Source organism: Lathyrus oleraceus, chromosome 7 (genome assembly GCF_024323335.1).
Source record: "Lathyrus oleraceus cultivar Zhongwan6 chromosome 7, CAAS_Psat_ZW6_1.0, whole genome shotgun sequence".
In the NCBI taxonomy this organism is placed as follows: Eukaryota; Viridiplantae; Streptophyta; class Magnoliopsida; order Fabales; family Fabaceae; genus Lathyrus; species Lathyrus oleraceus.
Window position 1 is genome coordinate 158,059,704 of NC_066585.1, and position 24,518 is coordinate 158,084,221.

The following is a 24,518-nucleotide window of genomic DNA, read 5'->3' on the forward strand; positions in this document are numbered from 1 at the left end:
GTTTAGTAAATAAAGAATAAGTAGAAAGAGAATGTTTGTAACCTATTGAAAGTAAAGAATCAGACAACTTAGAATACCAATGTTTTCTTGTTTGTTTAAGTCCATAAAGGGACTTTTGCATCTTGAACACTTTAAGATTGTTGCCGACAGAGGAGGGTAAAATAAGGCCTTTGGGTAATGTTATATAGACCTCTTCATGAAGGTCACCATGTAAGAAGGCTTTGTTAACGTCTAATTGCTCTGAAAACCAGCCTTTGACAAAAGCTAAAGCGAGTAAGGATCTTACTATGGTATGCTTTACGATTGGAGAGAAAGTGTCAATAATCAATACCTTCGACTTAAGTATAACCCTTTGCGACAGGAAGTGCTTTATAGAACTTAATAGAGCCATATGCATGAAATTTACTTTTACATATCCATTTACAATCTATGTGTGTCTTGTTAGGGGGTAAGTCAACTATAGAACAATTGTTGGTGGATGTGAGGGCATCACGTTCAGCTTGCATAGCACGGTTCCAACATTCTAGTTTAAAGGCTTGGTTATAGATTTTTGGTTCAGTGAAGGTGGAGATGGAAAGGAAAAAGTTTTTATATGATGGAGAGAAATTGGTGTAGGTGAGGACAGAGGAAAGATGGAAGGGATTATCATGGGAAATATTGTTGGTTGTTGGGTGGTTATACAGAAGGTAACAATGGTAGTCATTTAGATAGCTAGGTGAGCGACTAATTTTATTGGAAGTGTGTAAAGAGGGGATGAGGGGGTTTGGTTTGGTCAGGGGAGGTGGCTGGGGAAGTAGGATAGTATTTGTTATGGGAATGAAGAAGGTAATGTATGAAAGGATGAATAGGTGAAGTGGGTCCAGGTTTCCAGTGCACTGGGTGGGGAAGGTAGGATATGGTCAAGGTCAGGTTTAGTGGTGATAATAATAGGTTTAGGAAAGTTGTAGGTTGGCTAAATATTAGTATGAAAAGGGAAGATAGATTCACAAAAAACCACATTCCTAGAAACAAAAAGATCATGAGAATTCAAATCATATAGCAAGTATCCTTTTGTGCCATTTTTAAAACCTAAAAAAACAATTTTCCTAATACGAGTGTCGAATTTAGTTCTATGAACAATTAGAGGAAAAAGCAAGACAACCAAAAGTTTTTAAATGCAAAAGTGGGGGATCCTTGTTATATAAAAGTTGAAAGAGGATTTGTTTTTCAGTAAACGTGAGGGAATTCTATTTATAAGATATACAACATGTTGTATTGATAAATGCCAAAAAAAATTAGGAAGGTTTGCTTGAAAGGAAAGCGCACGAGCAACATTCAAGATATGTTGGTTCTTCCTTTCAACCAAACCATTTTGCTTTGGACATTCAATACAAGAGCATTGATGAAGAATCCCTTTAGAATTAAAAAAAATCATGCATGAGAAATTTAGTACCATTATCATTTCTACGACATTTAAGGGAGGTTTTGAATTGATTCTCAATAAAGGAATTGAAAGTAGAAATATGTTTGCGTTTTTCAATTTTAAGTTTCATCAAAATTATCCATGTAAAATGGTTATAGTCATCTACAAGGGTAAAAAAAATGATGTCCATCAATAGAAGGGATGGAATAGGTGCCCCAAATGTCAGCATGAGCGAGATCAAACATATTGGATGAAACACTATGACTAATAGGACAAAGGAGACGTTTTTGTTTAGAAAATTGGCAAATGTCACAGGGGCTAGTTTTATTAAAAGGGATAAAAGGAAATTTTGTTGTTATACATTGGTGTACATAATCATAAATGTTCCCTAACCTATGATGCCAGAAGGTAGCATCATGCTCTAAAGAAGAGACTAAATTGCTACTAGAAAGAGGAAATGTATTACAACATAGAGGTTGAGCATGAAAGATATATAAATCACCATATCCGTTAGCTAATCGTTTTATAGGATGAATTCTGCAAAATCAAACATTTGTCAGTATGGAAATTTAAAAAACAGTTTGAAGTAGAAGTGAGTTGAGGAATAAAAATTAAGTTAATAGTGAAGGAAGGAATTCAATAAATATTCGTAAGAGTAATAAAATTATATAGAATAACAGTTCCAGAAATAGTAGCATGAGTTGTATGACCATTTGGAATTTTCATTGTGAAAGTAAGGATAGTATGATAATTAGAAATTTTGGATAGGGAATATGTTATATGGTGTGTAGAATCAATATCTATTATACAAGGTGCAAGAAGCTTACTCATTGGAGGAGAAATGTTGTTGACATTACCATTCGAAGAAATCACCGAGTTGAAGTTGAAATCTAGAGGAGTGGTGGGTGGAGGAGTGTTGTTGGTGAGGTGTTGTTGTAAGAGGGTAATCAACTGATTATATTGATCTTGGACATTAATAGTGGAGGAGATAGGAGGAACATCAGCATCAGAAGTTTCTGCAGAGGTTGAATTGATATATGAATTTTTGGGACGATGCTGGAAGCCGGGTGGATAACCATGTTTGACGAAGGAACTTTCAACCGTGTGATTGGTGCGACCATAGTATGTGCAACCGTGGGATTCTTTGAAGAAGAAAATTCAACGTGGAGTGTAACACCCTTCTAAATACCCCAAAATATTTAGTTAAAATAATAACATATCAATCAGAGTAACTATGCCCCGAAGGGTGTCACACAATCATTTCACAACAAATATCAAAATATCCTGTCATGCTCATTTATTAAATCAAAATAAGACTCTTTTGCATAATTCGCAGCGGGTACAAAACATCGACATTCAAATCATGTACTACATTACATGTAAAGTTGAATCAACAACTAAATTAAAACATAGTCAAACATTCCCTCCCGATGTTACATCTACCAGAGCATGACCCACTAAGGACGACACTAGACTCCATAGCACTAGCCTCTACTCAACTCACTGCTCGTTACCTGAAAAATAGATGTAAGGGTGAGTTCCTCAATCAATATAATAAGCATTATAGAACAACATGTAATGCTAAGTAAATAACACATCAATTCACCCAAATCAGACTACGCACTCAGCAACGGCAATATCCGTTCAAACATCATATTCAACAGTAATATATATAGCATATGTATAATCTCAACCATACTCAACATCAACAACACAACACATAACACACATATAATACTGGAATACATCCATTCATATTATATGCCATACATTCATTATGAAATGAGACTCCACACCTGCGGTACCGACTATTCTTGAACATACAGTTCAAGCTCACCGATCCCTCCAGATACGGCTACTAAGCTCACTAGTCTCACTCATTTGAGACCTAGTGACTCACTCACTAATTCCTCACCATGGGAATTAGCTACAGCCCCGAAGGCTAGACTATGCACACTAATCATCTAGCATGCAAACATCAACAACAAACCCACTATGGTTCACTCACTAATTCCTCACCATGGGAATTAGCTACAGCCCCAAAGGCTAAAATAAGCATGCTAATCACCTAGCAATGCAACCACAACAGCAACAATTCAAGAATAGACATAAGCTCACACTCAAAGCCATAAAATAGTCTATTCCCACATGCATACATAACTGATACATTCACAGCATCATGCTTATCATCACACATCATTAATACATTTTATCACAAAAGCATATCACATCATGCCACATAATCAAATACAGTATTAGCACATTCTACTAATACCTATACTACTCAAAACAACGGGAAATGATCCCTACTACATCATACATCAGCTAAGTACATCACTCAGCCTAAACAACCAAAAACTGCACGACAACAGCACAGAAAATCACAATTCTGCCCATACGCGTATTGCCTATGCCCATACGCGTATTGCCCACGCCTGACCAAATCCATACGCGTATTGCCCACTCTCATACGCGTATTGCGCAATTCCTCGCCCAACTCATACGCGTATTACCTATCCCATACGCGTATGCTACGCGTAACAATCTCCCATTACGCGTACCAACAGAGACCAATTTACGTTCAAAATATCATCTTTTTCACCCGTACGCGTATTGCCTAGTGCCATACGCGTACCAGCCATCTCATACGCGTATTGCCTAGTGCCATACGCGTATGACCAGAAACCAGAACTCTCAGATCTGCAATGGCTTTCTCTGCTACGAGATCTACCCAATCCAACCTTCCACAGTCCAATTTCTACACAGAAATCGTTCATATTTTCAACACAATTCATCTCTTATTCGATTACACAAAATCTGACACTTTTACATCTAATTCCTACGAATTCTTCCTCAATTATACCCCAATTTCGTTTATCCAAAAAGTCCACAAATTCATCATGCATCAATCTAATCAGAGGTAAAACAATGGTTATCACTACCCAGTACATATTATCACATAATGCCCTTTAACCGATGATAAACCCCCCTTACCTGAGTAAATCCGGCAATTCCGTTAGCTTCAAGCTTTTCCTCTTCTCTTGCTCTGCCTTTTTGCCCTTTTTCCACTTTCAACCGCTTCTCTGTGTTTTCCTTTTCACGTGCCAAAAACCCTTTTCCAAAATTAGGACTTTTTATTATTCCAACTTATATACTCCAATAATAAAACCCAATAATATTATCCCAATAATAATATTAATAATCCAATAATTTTCTAATTATTTAATTAAATTAATAGATAAAATATTAACTTAATTTAAACAATTATCTTAATTTCATCGGGGTGTTACAACTCTCCCCCACTAAAAGAGTTTTCGTCCTCGAAAACATACCTCAGGCGAACAACTCAGGATAAGACTCCTTCATCTGACTCTCAAGTTCCCAAGTCACATTGCCACCTGCTGGTCCTCCCCAAGCTACCTTCACCAAGGCGATCTCTTTACCCCGCAACTGCTTCAACTCTCGATCCTCGATCCTCATTGGTGATGTTTCAACAGTCAGGTTATCTCTCACCTGTACATCATCTACTTGGACTACATGCGACGGATCATGAATGTACCTCCTCAACTGAGACACATGAAAAACCTCATGCAAATTCGCAAGCGACGGCGGTAAAGCGATACGATAGGCTACCTCTCCTATCCTCTCCAAAATCTGATAAGGACCAATAAAACGAGGTGTCAACTTCTTTGACTTCAAAGCTCGACCAACACCAGTTATCGGAGTGACACGAAGAAACACATGATCTCCCTCTTGGAACTCAAGTGACTTCCTCCTCTTATCATGATAACTCTTCTGACGACTCTGAGCAATTCTCATCTTCTCCTGAATCATCTTAATCCTTTCCGTAGTTTGTTGAACAATCTCCGGTCCAACCACAGCACTCTCACCGGACTCATACCAACATAAAGGTGTCCGACATCTCCTACCATACAAAGCTTCAAACGGTGCCATACCAATGCTCGAATGAAAACTATTGTTGTAGGTAAACTCAATCAAAGGTAAATAACAATCCCAAGCACCTCCCTTTTCCAAAACACAAGCTCTCAAAAGATCCTCTAGTGACTGAATCGTCCTCTCAGTCTGACCATCAGTCTGCGGATGATATGCAGAACTCAATCGCAGCTTAGTTCCCAAAGCTCTCTGCAAACCTTCCCAAAATTTCGATGTAAATCTAGGATCTCTGTCCGAAACAATACTCGACGGAATACCATGCAAACTTACAATCTTCTCAATATACAACTCGACTAATCTCTCTAACGGATAATCCATTCTGATCGGAATGAAATGAGCCGACTTCGTCAATCTATCAACAATTACCCATATAGCCTCAAAATTCTTACCTGTCCTCGGCAAACCAGAAACAAAATCCATACTGATACTATCCCACTTCCACTCTGGAATAGCCAACGGTTGCATTAGCCCAGACGGCTTCTGATGCTCAATCTTTGACTTCTGACAAGTCAAACAGGAATAAACAAAACTCGCAATTTCTTTCTTCATTCCCGGCCACCAAAATAACTTTTTCAAATCATGATACATCTTCGTAGCTCCAGGATGAATACTCAAACCACTACGATGTCCTTCTTCAAGAATGCTCTTCTTAAGTTCAGTAACATCCGGAATACACACCCGACTACCAAATCTCAAAACACCATTCTCATCAACTCTGAATTCACCACCTTGACCTTGATTCACTAAAGTCAACTTATCAACCAAAAGCATATCGGATTTCTGACCCTCCCTGATCTCATCCAAAATATTACTCGTTAACTTCAACATTCCCAATTTAACACTATTGTGAGTACTCTCACACACCAAACTCAAATCTCTAAACTGTTCAATTAAATCCAACTCTTTAACCATTAGCATAGACATATGCAATGATTTCCGACTCAATGCATCAGCCACTACATTTGCTTTACCCGGATGGTAATTCAAACCAAAATCATAATCCTTCAGAAATTCTAACCATCTCCTCTGTCTCATATTTAGCTCTTTCTGATCAAACAAATACTTTAAACTCTTATGGTCACTGAAAACCTCAAATCTTGACCCATACAAATAGTGCCTCCACAACTTCAGAACAAACACCACAGCTGCCAACTCTAAATCGTGCGTCGGATAGTTCCTCTCATGAACTCTCAGTTGTCTCGAAGCATAAGCTATAACCTGCTTATTCTGCAACAACACACCACCCAAACCCAACAATGAAGCATCACAATAAACCTCGAATAGTTCCGACGAACTCGGTAATATCAGAATAGGAGCAGTAGTTAACCTCCTCTTTAACTCTTGGAAACCTTCTTCACATTTTGAGTCCCAAACAAACGCTTGCCCCTTTCTAGTCAACATCGTCAACGGTAACGCCAACTTAGAAAATCCCTCAATGAACTTCCTATAATAACCTGCAAGTCCAAGAAAACTCCTTATCTCAGAAACAGACTTCGGAGCTTCCCACTTAGATACCGCTTCTATCTTAGAAGGATCAACAGCAACACCACCTCTTGAAATCACATGACCAAGAAAACTAACCTCTTCTAACCAAAATTCACATTTAGAGAGTTTAGCAAATAACTTCTTTTCTCGGAGAACTTCTAAAACCACTCTCAAATGCTCAGCATGCTCTTCTTCAGATTTCGAATACACCAAAATGTCATCAATAAACACTACCACAAACTTGTCTAGGTACGGATGGAAAATCCTATTCATATACTCCATAAATACTCCAGGCGCATTAGTCACACCAAAAGGCATTACAGAATACTCATAATGTCCATACCTTGTTCTGAAAGCAGTCTTCTGAATATCCTCAGTTTTCACACGTATCTGATGATACCCAGATCTCAAATCTATCTTGCTGAACACACTCGCACCAACCAACTGATCCATCAAATCATCAATCCTCGGCAAAGGATACCGATTCTTGATCGTCACTTTATTCAATTGCCTGTAGTCCACACACAACCTCATAGTACCTTCTTTCTTCTTAACCAACAATACTGGTGCACCCCACGGTGACACACTCGGACGAATAAATTTCTTATCCAACAGATCTTCCAGCTGACTCTTCAATTCAGCTAACTCAACAGCAGACATACGATACGGAGCCATCGATATCGGTCTAGTACCAGGTACCAAATCAATCGAGAACTCAACTTCACGCTCTGGCGGCAATTCATTTACCTCTTCCGGAAACACATCAGGAAAATCACACACCATAGCTAGATCACCAATCACCAGTTTATCTTTAGCGTCCATAGTCGCTAACAGCATAAACAACTCTGCCCCATCTACTACTGCCTCATTCACCTGCCTTGCAGATAGAAACAAATCCTTTCCTTCTTCAATCTCAGGGAATATCACAGTCTTATCAAAACAGTTGATAGAAACTCGGTTAAACACCAACCAGTTCATTCCCAAGATAACATCAATCTGCACTAGTGGAAGACACACAAGGTCTATCCCAAAGTCTCTACCAAACATACTCAAAGAACAATTTAAACAAACTGAAGTAGTAGTCACTGAACCCTTCGCAGGAGTATCAATCACCATACTACCCAGCATCTCAGATATCTCTAACTTAAGTTTCACAGCACAATCCAAAGATATAAAGGAATGAGTAGCACCTGTGTCAATAATAGCTACAAGAGGAAAGCCATTAATATAACACGTACCTCGGATCAAACGATCATCTGCAGAAGTATCAGAACCCGATAAAGCAAAGACCTTGCCTCCTGACTGATTCTCTTTCTTCGGCTTAGGACACTGTGGACTGATATGACCCACTTCTCCACAGTTGAAACAAGTCACAGTCTTCAACCGACACTCTGCAGCCAAATGACCACCTTTTCCACACTTGAAACACTTCATCTCAGCACTGGTACACTCATGAACACGATGTCCAGCCCGACCACATCTATAACACTTAACAGGGGCACTAGAGTCTCCCCCACTAGGCCTCTTCATCCCACTCTGCCGCTGGAAACCTTTGCCAGCTGCATACGGTTTTCCACGATCAATCTGATTCTTACCTTTCCTATCAACCCTTTGCTGATAGCTCTCTGCTCTAGCCTTGGAATCCTGTTCGAAAATCCTGCAACAGTCAACCAAATCAGAAAACACCCTGATCCGCTGATATCCAATCGCCTGCTTGATCTCGGGACGCAACCCGTTCTCAAACTTCACACATTTGGAAAATTCCCCAGTAGCCTCACTATAGGGAGTATAATACTTTGACAGCTCTGTGAACTTAGCAGCATACTCAGTAACAGACCGGTTACCCTGCTTCAATTCCAAGAATTCTATTTCTTTCTTTCCTCTGACATCCTCTGGAAAGTACTTCCTCAGAAATCTCTCTCTGAACACAGCCCAAGTGATCTCAGCATCTCCAGCAGCTTCCAACTCAGTGCGGGTAGCAACCCACCAATCATCAGCTTCTTCTGACAGCATATGCGTACCGAACCTGACCTTCTGGTTATCGGCACACTCAGTTACTCGGAAGATTCTCTCGATCTCCTTCAACCACTTCTGAGCGCCATCTGGATCGTATGCTCCCTTAAACATTGGAGGATTGTTCTTCTGGAACTCACTCAGTTGACGAGCAGCTCCCATTCCCACAACATTCGGATTTCCTCCAAGTACTCCAGCTAGCATACCCAGAGCCTCAGCAATTGCAGCATCATCTCTACCTCTTCCAGCCATCTCTATTCTGAAAACCCAAACAAACTAAAACAATGAGTACTGATAGGTTACACAACACCTATACCGTACAGGGGAAACAGAATAATTACGACTCGACTCGACCGACTATGCTCTGATACCACTAATGTAACACCCTTCTAAATACCCCAAAATATTTAGTTAAAATAATAACATATCAATCAGAGTAACTATGCCCCGAAGGGTGTCACACAATCATTTCACAACAAATATCAAAATATCCTGTCATGCTCATTTATTAAATCAAAATAAGACTCTTTTGCATAATTCGCAGCGGGTACAAAACATCGACATTCAAATCATGTACTACATTACATGTAAAGTTGAATCAACAACTAAATTAAAACATAGTCAAACATTCCCTCCCGATGTTACATCTACCAGAGCATGACCCACTAAGGACGACACTAGACTCCATAGCACTAGCCTCTACTCAACTCACTGCTCGTTACCTGAAAAATAGATGTAAGGGTGAGTTCCTCAATCAATATAATAAGCATTATAGAACAACATGTAATGCTAAGTAAATAACACATCAATTCACCCAAATCAGACTACGCACTCAGCAACGGCAATATCCGTTCAAACATCATATTCAACAGTAATATATATAGCATATGTATAATCTCAACCATACTCAACATCAACAACACAACACATAACACACATATAATACTGGAATACATCCATTCATATTATATGCCATACATTCATTATGAAATGAGACTCCACACCTGCGGTACCGACTATTCTTGAACATACAGTTCAAGCTCACCGATCCCTCCAGATACGGCTACTAAGCTCACTAGTCTCACTCATTTGAGACCTAGTGACTCACTCACTAATTCCTCACCATGGGAATTAGCTACAGCCCCGAAGGCTAGACTATGCACACTAATCATCTAGCATGCAAACATCAACAACAAACCCACTATGGTTCACTCACTAATTCCTCACCATGGGAATTAGCTACAGCCCCAAAGGCTAAAATAAGCATGCTAATCACCTAGCAATGCAACCACAACAGCAACAATTCAAGAATAGACATAAGCTCACACTCAAAGCCATAAAACAGTCTATTCCCACATGCATACATAACTGATACATTCACAGCATCATGCTTATCATCACACATCATTAATACATTTTATCACAAAAGCATATCACATCATGCCACATAATCAAATACAGTATTAGCACATTCTACTAATACCTATACTACTCAAAACAACGGGAAATGATCCCTGCTACATCATACATCAGCTAAGTACATCACTCAGCCTAAACAACCAAAAACTGCACGACAACAGCACAGAAAATCACAATTCTGCCCATACGCGTATTGCCTATGCCCATACGCGTATTGCCCACGCCTGACCAAATCCATACGCGTATTGCCCACTCTCATACGCGTATTGCGCAATTCCTCGCCCAACTCATACGCGTATTACCTATCCCATACGCGTATGCTACGCGTAACAATCTCCCATTACGCGTACCAACAGAGACCAATTTACGTTCAAAATATCATCTTTTTCACCCGTACGCGTATTGCCTAGTGCCATACGCGTACCAGCCATCTCATACGCGTATTGCCTAGTGCCATACGCGTATGACCAGAAACCAGAACTCTCAGATCTGCAATGGCTTTCTCTGCTACGAGATCTACCCAATCCAACCTTCCACAGTCCAATTTCTACACAGAAATCGTTCATATTTTCAACACAATTCATCTCTTATTCGATTACACAAAATCTGACACTTTTACATCTAATTCCTACGAATTCTTCCTCAATTATACCCCAATTTCGTTTATCCAAAAAGTCCACAAATTCATCATGCATCAATCTAATCAGAGGTAAAACAATGGTTATCACTACCCAGTACATATTATCACATAATGCCCTTTAACCGATGATAAACCCCCCTTACCTGAGTAAATCCGGCAATTCCGTTAGCTTCAAACTTTTCCTCTTCTCCTGCTCTGCCTTTTTGCCCTTTTTCCACTTTCAACCGCTTCTCTGTGTTTTTCTTTTCACGTGCCAAAAACCCTTTTCCAAAATTAGGACTTTTTATTATTCCAACTTATATACTCCAATAATAAAACCCAATAATATTATCCCAATAATAATATTAATAATCCAATAATTTTCTAATTATTTAATTAAATTAATAGATAAAATATTAACTTAATTTAAACAATTATCTTAATTTCATCGGAGTGTTACATGGAGCATGGTGAGAATTGAATGAAGGAAGAGAAAAATATGTTGCTCCTGATACCATATTAAGACTAATTCAATAATACTCATTAATGAAAAATAATTCTCACATTATCTAATTGATTACAAAAGCTAACTATATATATAAGGAAAGAATTAACGATCAACCTAAAAAATAAGAGGAAACTTAACAGCAAAACATAATGGAAAATAAAATAAAAATAATAAAAGATCTATATTAAGACACATGATAACTAAGTTCTTTGTGAATATGCATCGAGGAAATAACTAAATGTGTCATGTGAATAAAATTAGCTCTAAAACTGCATGTTTAGTTGGTATGTTATAAGTTTAGTTGGTATGTTATAAGTTTACCCTAATAAATTCAAAGCATATATCTCTGAATTACTTTTTAGCATAAATATAGGTATAAAATGAGTCAGCGTTACATAATGAGTGAGTGATGGTTACTAAATAAATGCCCTGGTAGTAGGCTTCTTGCAAAGAATAAAATTTTGTTGCTTGTTAAGCTTTCCCGTTGCAAATTGTATTTGGTTTTTAATTAGTTGAATTAATCTTTCCTTTGTCATTGCAACCTTTATAAAATGGTAAGAAAAAATATAATTAAAATTAATGTTAAGTCATTATTGAATAAATCTTATATACTGAAAAGTAATGTAAAGTTATTCAAAACCAACTTAAGATAAAGAACATAAAAAAAATATGATGTGACAAAAAACACTAGTGCATTAGTACTACATAATACAAAAAAAAAGTATATATTTAAGTTTATACATAAGTACTACTGCATAGTCAAGGCACTACTACACACTTCACTTTTGTGATATAAGCATTAGAATGTGACAAAACTACCACAACCCTTTAGAGTATGATTGGGTTAGATGATTTTGTGAAGAGAGAGTTTATTGAGATACAAGGAGATGAGAAATGATACATTCCTTTTTATTTATGGATAAATGAAATATAGAAAAGAGATCAATATTTATTTGCCCAACTTGTAATATCTCATATACTTTTAAGTGTTCTAAACGTTGTTAATTGGGACAAATAGATTAATTATTGGACTCATAAGAGATTAATCTTTATTAAAAGAGATTGACCATTATTAATTAGTACAAGAAGAAACATTTTGGTAACAATAATAATTGGTCAATTGGTACTAGAGGACAAATCTTAATTTAAAATATTTCCATACCACCTTTTTATTTGAACCACTCCTTTTCTTCTCTTATTCTCCACCACATGTTATTTTCTTCTCTTATATCTACCTATTAGTAACAAGGATATGGAAAGAGAAAACATAAAAAGAAAAAGAAGAAAAGTATATAAGGATAAGAGAAAGAGAGAAAACCAGAAGAAAAGAGAAAGAGAAAGGGAAAGAAGAAAGAAGAAGAGGAAGAAGGGAGAAGAAGAAGAAAACCATGGAAGCTCATCACCATCATTTCACTATCTTCATGTGTTAAAGGTGAGTTCCTAGTTAGATTAGCCTTGGGTGGGAAAGAATCCTTGATTTGGGAGCTAGGGTTTTGTGTTGTTGTTGTTGTGTAATCAAGACATGATGTTGTTGCTTCTATGTTATTGTTATTGTCTTTGATTACATGATTGTATATGTGTGTTATTCTTTAGTTATACTTCATAACCCCTTGATTTGTGTGGGTTCATGTTTTGGAATGATTATTTATGGTTGTCGTTGGGAGATGAGGAGTTTTGAAGAGAGATTGATGAAGGAGAAGATGAACTAATTGATTGGTTTTGAGATTTTTTATCAGACCAATCAATTAGTTAGGCCTATTTTTAGTGGATAACTTATTTTTACACTAGCAACAATCGATTGGTTCATTGGCTTTTTGTTAAAAATTGAAACACATGATTCAAACAATCGATTGGTCCTGAGTTCTTTTATCAACCAATTGATTGGTCTTGGTAAAATAGTGAAAAATGCTTTGCAGAAACTCCATGAAATTGATTGGCTCCCATAAGAGTGATGGTCGTTTGAACTAGGTTTGAGTCTCATATATAACCCAATATCCACCGCTAAAGTCTAATCATATGAGTATGCATAAACTGAGTTTGACCTAGACGTAGGTTCGGGCGGGGATCAATGTTTCGTGAATCCGAATAGTGATTTATTGAGTTATATGAAGTCAAGTGACATGTTGTCATACATTGTGGTATCCCTTAGACACTTAAGTCTTAGTTACATGGTGTGAGTGATACACAAGTAACATATAATAAGGACTTAAGTTAGAATTGATTAGAAACCCTATAGAGACAAGTGGACCCATATGATAGGGGAACTCAATGAGATTATTAGTTCACCCCAATATCATTGTTGTTTTTTAGGTGTTATTTATAGGTTATATGCAAGAGAACTTTTTGTTGATGTTTTGAAAGATTCTGATTATTGTGATCTTCCGTTGTGGATTGTGTGCAATGATGAGATTGCACCTAGATCTTAGGTTTTATATTTAGGCACTATTGTATAACATGTGCGATAAATGTAGTTTAGTTTGGACATGTGTATATAATGATGTCATTAGGCTCTTATGTTGTATCAGTACAAAATAAATATCTCATATAAAGTATTTTCTAGATGTATATTATAGGGGTGTTACATAACTTTTTCATTTCTCTTCCATGTTGCAAAGAAAACTGTTGTAGAAATGAATTTTTGTCTTTTTCTCCCTATTACCCCTAATTTTTAGCTAAGCTATTAGTTTTATTAACTTATGTCATTTTAAAATGTTACACATAATATAACTTATTAAAATATTGGCAAAATACCTTTTTTAGTCCTTTAACTTTATCTCAGAGTCCATTTTGGTCCCTTTAGTTTTAAAAGTGTCAAAATGGTCCCTCAATTATACACAATGTGTCACGTTAGTCCTTTCTGTTTACTCAGTTAGTCAAAGCCAATGAAATGATCTATGTGGCACTGATGTGGAATTTGAAATGGCTAGGTGTAATTTTATTTTATCAAGGTGGAAGTCATGTGTATGCCACATAATAAATAAAACATTTTGAAGTCATCCTCAATGAAGAAGATGAATATCATAATTCATGCCCAAAATAAACTAAAATTCAAAAAAAATCATGACTAGAAAAAATATAAACCAATTTTTTGAAGTCGGCCACAATGAACAAAAATTCTCACCCTCACTCTCTAGTATAAATCGAAACTCCTCACTTTTATCATGAGAAACCCCTTTGTGGTTTGAATTAGAATTTAGATGTAAGTGGTTTCTGAATCAAAAGAAAAAGTTATGGAGTCATAATGAGAGATCTTGATTTCAATTATATATATGATTTCAATTTTTATTTGTGGAAGATTTATGGAATAGTTTTTGGGTTTCGATTTCGATTAAGATTTCAGTTTTGATTTTTAAGTATAATTTTGATTTGTGAAATAATTTATGGATTTGTACAATTTCATATTTGTAAAATAAATTATGGATTGTACACTAAGAATATGTTATACTATTTAAGGAATTTAATGTGGTAGCTATCTCTAATAACAAAAATTGCTTTGGATTGTTATTTATAGAAGGAAACTGGTAAACTACTACCTCTCCATTTTTTCTTCTTTGATTTGAAACAAAATTTTCTAATGTTCCTATAACTTCTGTTTCAGAAACATTGATATTTATTATGTCTATGTTTTTATGAAAGAATGCAATGACTATTTTCGGTATTATTTGGAATGAGCCATTAGAAAATTTGATTATTTTTACAAAATTTCCAGTAATATTGTATCATCCTGTCTTTTTAACCTCTGCTTCATCTAGAGGAACAATTTCCCAATTGAATTTTAAACATGAGCGCTAATATATATATATATATATATATATATATATATATATATATATATATATATATATATATATATATATATATATATATATATATATATATATATATATATATATATATATATAGTAGTGCATATAAAATATATAATTAACCACAAGTTGGGTAGTGCATATGAAATGTTGGTATGAAATAGAAATAGAAAATGATACACTTGTCTTACGTTTTCCACAAGGATTAAAAGATTAAAGGTGGATAATATTTTGGATGAACCTTTATGCCTATATTTTTTTGTTGGGTCAAACCATTCATATTAAAATAGTAGAATTTTAACCTTCCGACCAAATTAATATAGTTTAAAAATATGATTTATTATGCCATAAATATAAGATAATCACCTTATTTATAATTAATAACGTTGATTCTTCTTCATTTATAATAACATATGTGTCACCAAAAAGGTGAAGTCCTTGTATAAGAAGTAATAACAAACTCACTGTTACCTTTTGGATTATAAAGGTTGGATCTATGAGCTTCGTTTACGAAGAAATTAAAATAATATACTATAGGTGCATCACTGAATATTCAATTTTAATGTTTTCATATCTATGTAAATTAGATCTATCCCATTAACTTTGTATTTTTTTTTATATTATACTATTTTATCTTGTAAAAAATATATGTAAAAAAAGACTCAAAATATAAATTTGATTAAAAAATAATTATTATAAAAAAAGTAACATAATTTTAAATAAATAAAATTGGATACTAGAGTTAATAATATGATTGGTTCTGAGTTGTCACTCTTAGAGAATTTAAGTCATGTATTTATTTTTTATTGTTTATATAAACATAAGAATAAGAACTAATTCTTTGCATTTCTTGTTTGCTCCTTCTTATCTTAAGTATTATTATCTTTGATTAGAATGGAACCAAAAAAAATAATAAGAGAAAAACAAAAATTAGTGATGAAGAAGATTGAGGATATAGACAATTTTTTCACAATATTTACAAACAGAAAAACAGATATTAAAAAACAAGCCCACACTTTGTGGGGTTAAGGTTGATATTCTTATGATTTCTCCAAGCGATAATTCATTTTGTTATGGAGAAATTTCTTTTAAATCTTAGGCAAGAACAAATTTGAAGGAAGAAACTTCATCATTTGAAGATCTAATAAATAATGAATCTAGCTAACGTAAATTATTTGAATTTTTTTAACGAAGGTGAAGGATCAAACCATTATGATCCAAAAATAAATTATTCTAAATAAAGGTGTAGGATTTGGTTAAAGTAACTTATTTTATAAAATCAACCTCATTTAAAAATGGTTTCGACTAAAAGATATATTCAAGTTTTTTAAGGTTAAAATATAGTATAAAATTAGACAAGTTTAAAAACACATTTTTAAACAAAAACATAGTAAAGCATGTTAAAGAAACAAAACAATACAGCTCTTTATTTTTAATATGGAAAAATACTGAAGGATATACATTAAAACCGGTTTATTAGAACCACTATAAAGTATATGGTGCACCAATTAAAAAACCCAAACTATTTATGTTAAAAACTGTTCCATCCCATTCTTTAAAATATTTATATAAAAAATCAGTTCTTTATTTTTAAAATCACATTGTTTTATTATTAACAACTACAATGTTTTTTTATTTCTGAACAACACAATCAAAATGCATAAATCCCATTTACTATCCAATTTAATCACATCGAAAATGTTCAAATGACCATGTCTTAAGAACATTATGTTTTTCCCAATAAATACTTATGATAGGTCAAGATACAATCCAATGCACTCATGTCAGTCAAATAGATCAACTTTACCACTAACCTTTAATATCTCATTTTAGTTTTTGGAATTTATGTGGATAAATACTAAAGTCATAATTCACCTCAATGAGTGTATTCACCAATTGGCAAGATGAATTACAAGCTCAATTATTTATGACATTAATATGAGTGCTTCAGATTATATCAATTAGATAGGACATTTTTAAAAGAGCAGTGTTATCCCTATATCAAATATTACGCCAAACGTTAAACATCAAAGATGTATTTATATGGTAAATAGTATTTTTACTTTTTAATAAATAAAAAATTATTTTTATTTTAAAAATTATTTTTATAATATAAATATAAATTTTTTTATTAATCAATTTTATTATTGTATTAATCATAATAAAATATAGCTTATTAATTATATATTTTATTTATAATTTATTAATAAAATGTATTATTTTATTAATTAATAAAATATATAATGTTCATCAATTTTAATATTAAAATATAAAATATAATAATTAATTTTTAACCAAATTTTATAAAAAAAATACAATTAAAAGTAATGTAAAGTCATTATTGAATATATCCTAGAGAGTCAAAAGTATTATAAAGTTATTCTAAACCAACTAAAGAACCTGAAAAAGAAATGACATGACAATAAACACAGATGCACCAGTACTACATAAAAAAAAGTAATCTTTAATGTTAGACACAAGTACTATTGCACAATCAAGACATTACATTATTACTCCATTCAAGACACTACTACACCCTTCACTTTTGTGATAAAAGTATTTATTGATGTTAGAATAGAAACGAAAATATAGATCAGAGTAAACAGAAACACATAAAAGTTTTATTCACATAGTTCAACCAAATTACCTACGTGTGCGACTATAGGGTAATTATAGTTCGTTTATTTATGTCTTGTGAACTGCATATGATTACAGTATTACAAGTCATATATATAATACAAGGTTTTAGTTTATCTAAAATCCTAATCCCTAGTTTCCCTCATCAAACAATTATTTCTACTCATAATTATCTCAACAATATGAGTCATTCTCTCAATAACCTATATTCATCTCAACAACCTATAATTATCTTAACAATATGAGTTATGCTCTCAACAACCCATAGTCATCTCAACAACCCATAATCATCTCAAGAATATGAGCCATATTCAACAATCTCCATGTTGGCGAATATCAAACCCCTATGAAGACTTCTTGCATAACAATTCGTCCTAGAAACTGAGGAGATACACCTCCTGCTTAACACCGAGGAATATGTAATAAGTCCAAACAATGTTTGAACTTGTCACTGGCGACTGCTTGGTCAACATATCAACTGCATTCTCTGAAGTGTGAACCTTCTAAGGTAATATTTGTTTGGACGCCAAAAACTCCATGATCTTGTTAAATCTCACATCAATATGCTTATTCCTAGCATGATACACTTGATTGTTCGCCAAATAGATAGCACTCTGACTATCACAATACAACTGAACTCCACCTTGCTCAATATCCAACTCTTTCACTAACCATATAAGCCATAATGCTTCCTTAGCAGTTTCAGCTACTGCCGTGTATTCTACCTCAGTTGTAGACATGACTACTATGGATTGAACTGATGATTTCCAGCATATAGGCCCCACTGCGAGAATAAAGACATAGCGTGTTGCATACCTCCTATTATCCAGATCACATGCATAGTCAGAATCCACAAATCCCACAAGTGATGGAACATCCTACTCCTTATTGAACATGATATCATGATCTGTTGTACCCTTTAAGTACCTTAGGATCCATTTAATTGATTCCCAATGTTGCTTCCCTAGCTTGGACATGAACTTGTACACTTGACTAGTTGCTTGTGCCAAATTCGGTCTATTGCAAATCATAACATACATCGAACAACCAACTTCACTGGAATAGGAATTTTAGACATATTTTCAATCTCTGAGTCAGACTTTAGACAATATTCCAAAGAGAGCTTAAAATGATTCACCAATGGAGTACTCGTAGGATTTTGTTTGCTCATGTCAAATCTGCTCAAAATACCTTTAACATAGCTTTTATGAGACAACCATAATTTATTAGCTCCTCGATCTGTATGAATTTCCATCCCAAGAATCTTCTTTACAACACCCAAATCCTTCATATCAAACTCCTTACCCAACTTATTCTTCAACTCATTTACATGATACAAATGGTTGACAGCAATCAACATATCATCAACATAAAGTAACAGGGAAATAAAATATCCATCATCAAGGCTCCTCATATAAACACAAAAATCATAATCACACCTTCTATAGCCAATTTGGAGCATGTCTAAATCAAAGTGCTTATACCACTGTTTTGAATTTTTCACTTGCTGTTTTGAATTTTTCACCTCCTTTTGACCCTAGGCTTGTCCTAGTGGTCTTGTTTCTCATGTTTGAGTTTTCTTTTCAGGTTAGGAAACAAATGCTTTAAGGAGATTAATGCAAGTTGATTGAGTTTGGTTGATTGTTATGAACTAACTTGTTCTATTTTGTAGGATGCTTAGCTCACTTGCTTTGGGCTTATGCTTTGCACATGTGATTGATTGTGTCTGTTGGTTCTTATGCTGTTTGTTTTGACTTTGTCTGAGTACTGACTGTATTTGATTGATTTCAGGTACATTAGTTGCTAATAGTTCTTTGAGAACTTGCATTGCTTTGCTTGATAGCATTTGCATTGAGGTATAACACTTTCTTCTCCATGTGGTCTGGAAGACCTGGCCTGTTACTTGGCCAGGCACCTGTCTGAAGTCCTCCTTAAGAGGCAATGTTTGTGCTTGTTTATTTTTGTCCCCAAGCAGGAAAAGACCTTTGTTAAGGCAATTGGCAGACACAAGAGGTGTGTAGTCCACCTCCTGCTATTCTGTTGAGTCTTCCCTTGGCTCACATCACATGTTGATGCCTTGTGGACAGTAACCCAAGATCAGTTGAGTCAGTGTCGCAAGTGTAGAAGGGTTCCCACTTTCTGGACCCACACTTCATTGTCTGAAGCTCTCCCTGACCAGGGATAAGAGCTGTGAAGTCTAATCTTCACTCACCTTTCATCTGGCTTCACCTTGGCTCTCAATGTCAAGGTTAAGAGCTAACATTACCCTTCCAGTTGGCTTGCTCTTGCAGCCTAACCCTTTGTTTGAGCCCCACTTGGTGTGTATATAGTGTGTGCTATCTGTAATTGTTTGCTTTGTTGTTTGTGCTGATTAAGATAGGCTTGCTCCATGTGCAAGTTAGGTAGCAACCTTGACTTAGGGATGATTTTGCATGATAACATCTAGGCTCGAGTTAGTCTCCCTAGTTGTGTCTCCCTCTATTATCTGGTTAGGCTAGCCTTGTGTCCCTTCGTAGGGGAACTACGTCGCCCTGATCCTCATACCAGATGAGGTACGTAGGCAGGAGATGAGCAGATCTCTCCGGGCGCCCTTTTTGTTTTGTGTTGTGTGTGTCAGGAGATGGATGTAAGACCAGCGATTGGTATTCCGTATCCTCTTGTTGTGTGCTTGGAGTCCGGTATAAGTCCATCAAGTGGCATCTGGTGTCCAGTGTGGGTGTGTTTGGTTCGGAAGCTGATGTAAGTCCAGCGATTGGCATTCGGGTTCCATGTTTGCCCGTGTTTGTGTTGTTTTGTTTGGCGTGCGTGAGCCGAGCTACGAATGCTCTGATTCTTCTTCGTCCGAGAAGATACATATGCATAGGATGCGACATCCTAGCGAGCATGTGTTTCCCCCAGTTCGAACTACTTTGACTCTGATGTCTATGCTTGATAGACTAAGTAGGCCCAGGATGCGATATCCTGCCGAGTCAGTCTTGTTTGTTTTCTTGTGTCTCTTCCAGCCAGTATTTGTGTGTTTGAGCAGTGTTTTAGCAACCATTTTCCTTCCTATTGTGCGTGGATCCCGTCGAGTACGACGGATGTGTAGGGGTGCTAATACCTTCCCTTCGCATAACCGACTCTCGATCCCATTCTCTTTGGTCGCGAGACCATGCTTTTTCCAGGTTTACTTCGAGCGTTTCCTTTCCCTCTTTTGGGATAAATAACGCACGGTGGCGGCTCTGTTGTTCTTGTTTTCCCGTCGGTTTTTCGCGTAATGCGATAGCTGGCGACTCTGCTGGGGACATAGAGAAGTTGACCTTTTACTGGTCCATCTTCCTTAAGTGAGTCTCTCCTAGCGCTCTCTAGGTTAGGGTTTTGGTTGCTGTTTGCTGATTTATTTATTGCATTCATTGTTATTGTTTGCATTTATTGTTTGCATTAATGTTTGCATTCATTCATATTCATCTGCTGGTTGTGCTGTGTTCTCTCTGTTTGGGGTGGGAGTTACTTGAGGTAAAAGGCCCAATACCCAGGCTATGAGTGAAATCTAGGAAACCTAGGAATAGAGTGATTCATGGGAAATGGGTGGTATGCGCCACTTAGCGGAACATTGATATCACGAGCAGTTCAGACCCTGGTGGGATATTATCGTTACATACTTCGGGTGTGTATATGATGATATTCTGCGAAAGGTTATTTATGCTGCGTTTCTCTCGACCTTACCCTGGCCTAGATGACACCCGTGAGTGGGGAGGGAATGATCATTTTAACAGGTACAGTCGGTGACTTGTTGGTGACTCTTGGTACTGATGGTGACTGTGAATTATGGACATTTATTTCTGGGACGCCGGAGTTCTGTCCGTGGTTTATCAGCGGGTTCCGTTTATTTCGGATCCCCGGGTTGAATTTGAGAGTACCTGTTCAGAGGATCTGGCTGTCATCCGTTCAGCGGATGTTTCTGTGATGATGATGTAATCTCCGGTTCCGTTTATTTCGGAACTCCCCAAGTCGGATTTATGGTGACTCAGTTGACTGTGACTGGTTCAGAGAATGGGTCTTCAGATGACTTGGTGGCCCAGTGACCTGCATTCATGCATTTGCATCATCCCATTTCGCATTCATCTGCATTCAACACATGTCGATCCGTACTCAGGGTCCATTGTTGATTGAGATTCTGGTTGAGGGACATCCAGATGTCAGATTGTTATTGATGAAAAATTATCTGTCTCAGTGATGCTAGAATCAAAGGACGGAATATTCCTGGTACGGATAGACATTGCATGTGTGAGTCATACTAACCCATTTGCTGTTTTGTAGGTGTCAACCAGTGTGTATAGCTCGTTTGCTCAAATATCCTGCTAGGGGCAACAAATCCAAACTGATGGATCCTCCCAACGCCGACATCCTTGAACTGAAAGAGATGGTGAGGGATTTGTTCAATGTTGTGCAAGGGCTTGCCTTGGGGCAGAAAGCCATGGCTGAGAGATTGGAAAAGATTGAGAAGTGGCTGAGGGAGGAGAAAGTTCAGGGAGAGGGTCCGTCACCCGAAGCAAACAATCCCTCTGGCACAGTAGTAAAGGAACCCTCTGGCGGTGGTCTGCTCAAAAAGGAGGTTGAGTCAAGTGGTGTACCAGCAAAGAAGGAACGCGGTAAGGATCGTTATCACCCTTATGCTGCCACTGTAACCACTCCTGTTGGTAATCCACTTGTACCACAGCAACAACCACCACCTCAACAGAAGGCACCGAGAACTAAGAGCCAAGTGAAGAAGAAAAAGGAGGATCGTCAGTTTGAGGAGCCGCCTGTGACCTACACCCTTCTGTTCAGGAGATTGAGGGATTTGGGGTTAGTCCGAACAAGGATATTGATTCCCATAGAACGGCAGCGGAGGCCTGCACACTATGATGAGAATGCCAGGTGCGAGTTCCATTCTGAGGCACCCGGACACAATATTGAGGGTTGTAGGGCTTTCAAGCATGTCGTCCAAGACATGGTGGATTCCAAGACCATCAGCTTGGCACAGATAATGAATGGGGAGGCCAACCCTGTACCCAGACGGGGTCCTGTAAAGATGAAGATGGTGAAAAAGGTCAAGAGAGGAATGGGGGTGACTGAGGAAGATCAGTTAAAGGGTCTGATGCCTGCGGTCCCAAAACCTCTGATGCAGGATGGAGTTCTCCCTGTTGTTGATATTTGTTGTGCGGCTGCCACCACAGAGGGATTGATGAGAGACACGACCCAGAAGATGGTGGAAATGGACAGTGAAAAATTTGAAACACCCAGTCAAGCAATCGAAACCGTCAAGGTGGAGAATGCTGTTGTTACTGAGAAGGAGAAGAAGTCGTCCATTTCTTCTTATAAACAAGCTTTGGAGGTAGTGAAGAACCAAGAGGCCCAAGGCTGGGGCAGGATCATTGACATAGTGGTAAAGGCAGACATGTTCGGGATTGGTTATCCAGATCAAGAGTCGTCTAGACCAAACAGAGGACGTCGTCCGCCGTACATCTTTGTCAGTGCAGGAATGCTGGATTCTGATCATGCTTGTTCAGTGAGTGAAGAGACCGACCGTGACCGCGAGCTCGAGTTATGGATAAAGTCGTGCGTACCAGGCAACTGGAAGGCCTCCAAAATCACCACTGTCACTCATCCTGAGGTGTAGGATTTCTGGTTTTATTTTGTTTCCATGAAAGCCATGCGTTTTGCACGAAACGTAATGGTCCATTGTAAGGGCCATCTCATGTGTTTCATTGTGCAACATTTTGCATCAGTAATAAATGGATGTTATTGTGATTAAAGCGGTGTTCCCTGTTTTTCACTTTTTGCAGTTTTAAAAAATAAAAATAAAAATGGCAATGTTTTTATTCTCTTTCCTTTTGAGTCATTTGATTCCGACCTCAAAAGTGATTACCATCCTGATCTCATCGATAACAATTTGGTTACACCTTTGTATGACTTCGACACTTCGATCTATCATACCGAAGAAGAAGGCAAAGAAGATCGTGATCTGCTGGAATTAGCCAGGTTATTGAAACAAGAGGAGAAGGTGATTCAACCGCACGAGGAGCGGGTCAAGATTGTCATCCCAAGTACCACCGAGGTCAGAAGGGAAATGAAATTTGAGGCCGCTTCAGAGGCGAGTCGAGAACATAATGGTAGCCCTGTTGAAAGAGCAGGTTGATATCTTCACCTGGTTGCATCAAGATACACCAGGGTGGAATACCCATGTTATGGGGCACGAGCTACCATGGAGAGAAGACTGTCCTCCAGTGAAGCGGAAACCGGTGCTAAAAGATGAGAATGAGTGTGGACCATCGAGACGTGAATAGAGCTAGTTTGAAAGATGAATTCCCGGTACTTCACGTTGATGTATCGGTTGATAATATGGCTCAGTTCTCAGTGTTTACCTTCATGGATGGCTTACTGGGCCAAAGTCAAATTGAATTGTCGCCAGATGATATGGAGTAAACAATGTTCATCACACCAAAGAGTACCTTCTTGTTATAAGGTGAAGAAGAAGGCCGGTGCCACGGATCAAAGGGCTACGGTGAATTTGTTTCATGATATGATTCATCGCGAAAGCGAATGCCATGTTGATGACATGATGACAAAGTCCCAAACAGAACAGGGGCATCCGGTAGACCGGGGCAAGTTGTTTGACCGGTTGAGATAACTCATACTGTCGAGTCCGAATGA

General features: G+C 37.0%; 1 protein-coding gene across 1 annotated transcript; it reads left to right on the forward strand.

The window, feature by feature from the left end:
• The first annotated feature begins 12,632 nt into the window (after positions 1 to 12,632).
• On the forward strand, positions 12,633 to 23,861 carry LOC127107126 (uncharacterized). Its single transcript, XM_051044401.1, has 3 exons — positions 12,633 to 12,832; positions 19,635 to 19,699; positions 22,143 to 23,861. The coding sequence occupies exon 3, from the start codon at positions 22,207 to 22,209 to the stop codon at positions 23,482 to 23,484; it is 1,278 nt and encodes a 425-aa protein (XP_050900358.1). The 5' UTR covers positions 12,633 to 12,832; positions 19,635 to 19,699; positions 22,143 to 22,206; the 3' UTR covers positions 23,485 to 23,861.
• Positions 23,862 to 24,518: the final 657 nt, after the last annotated feature.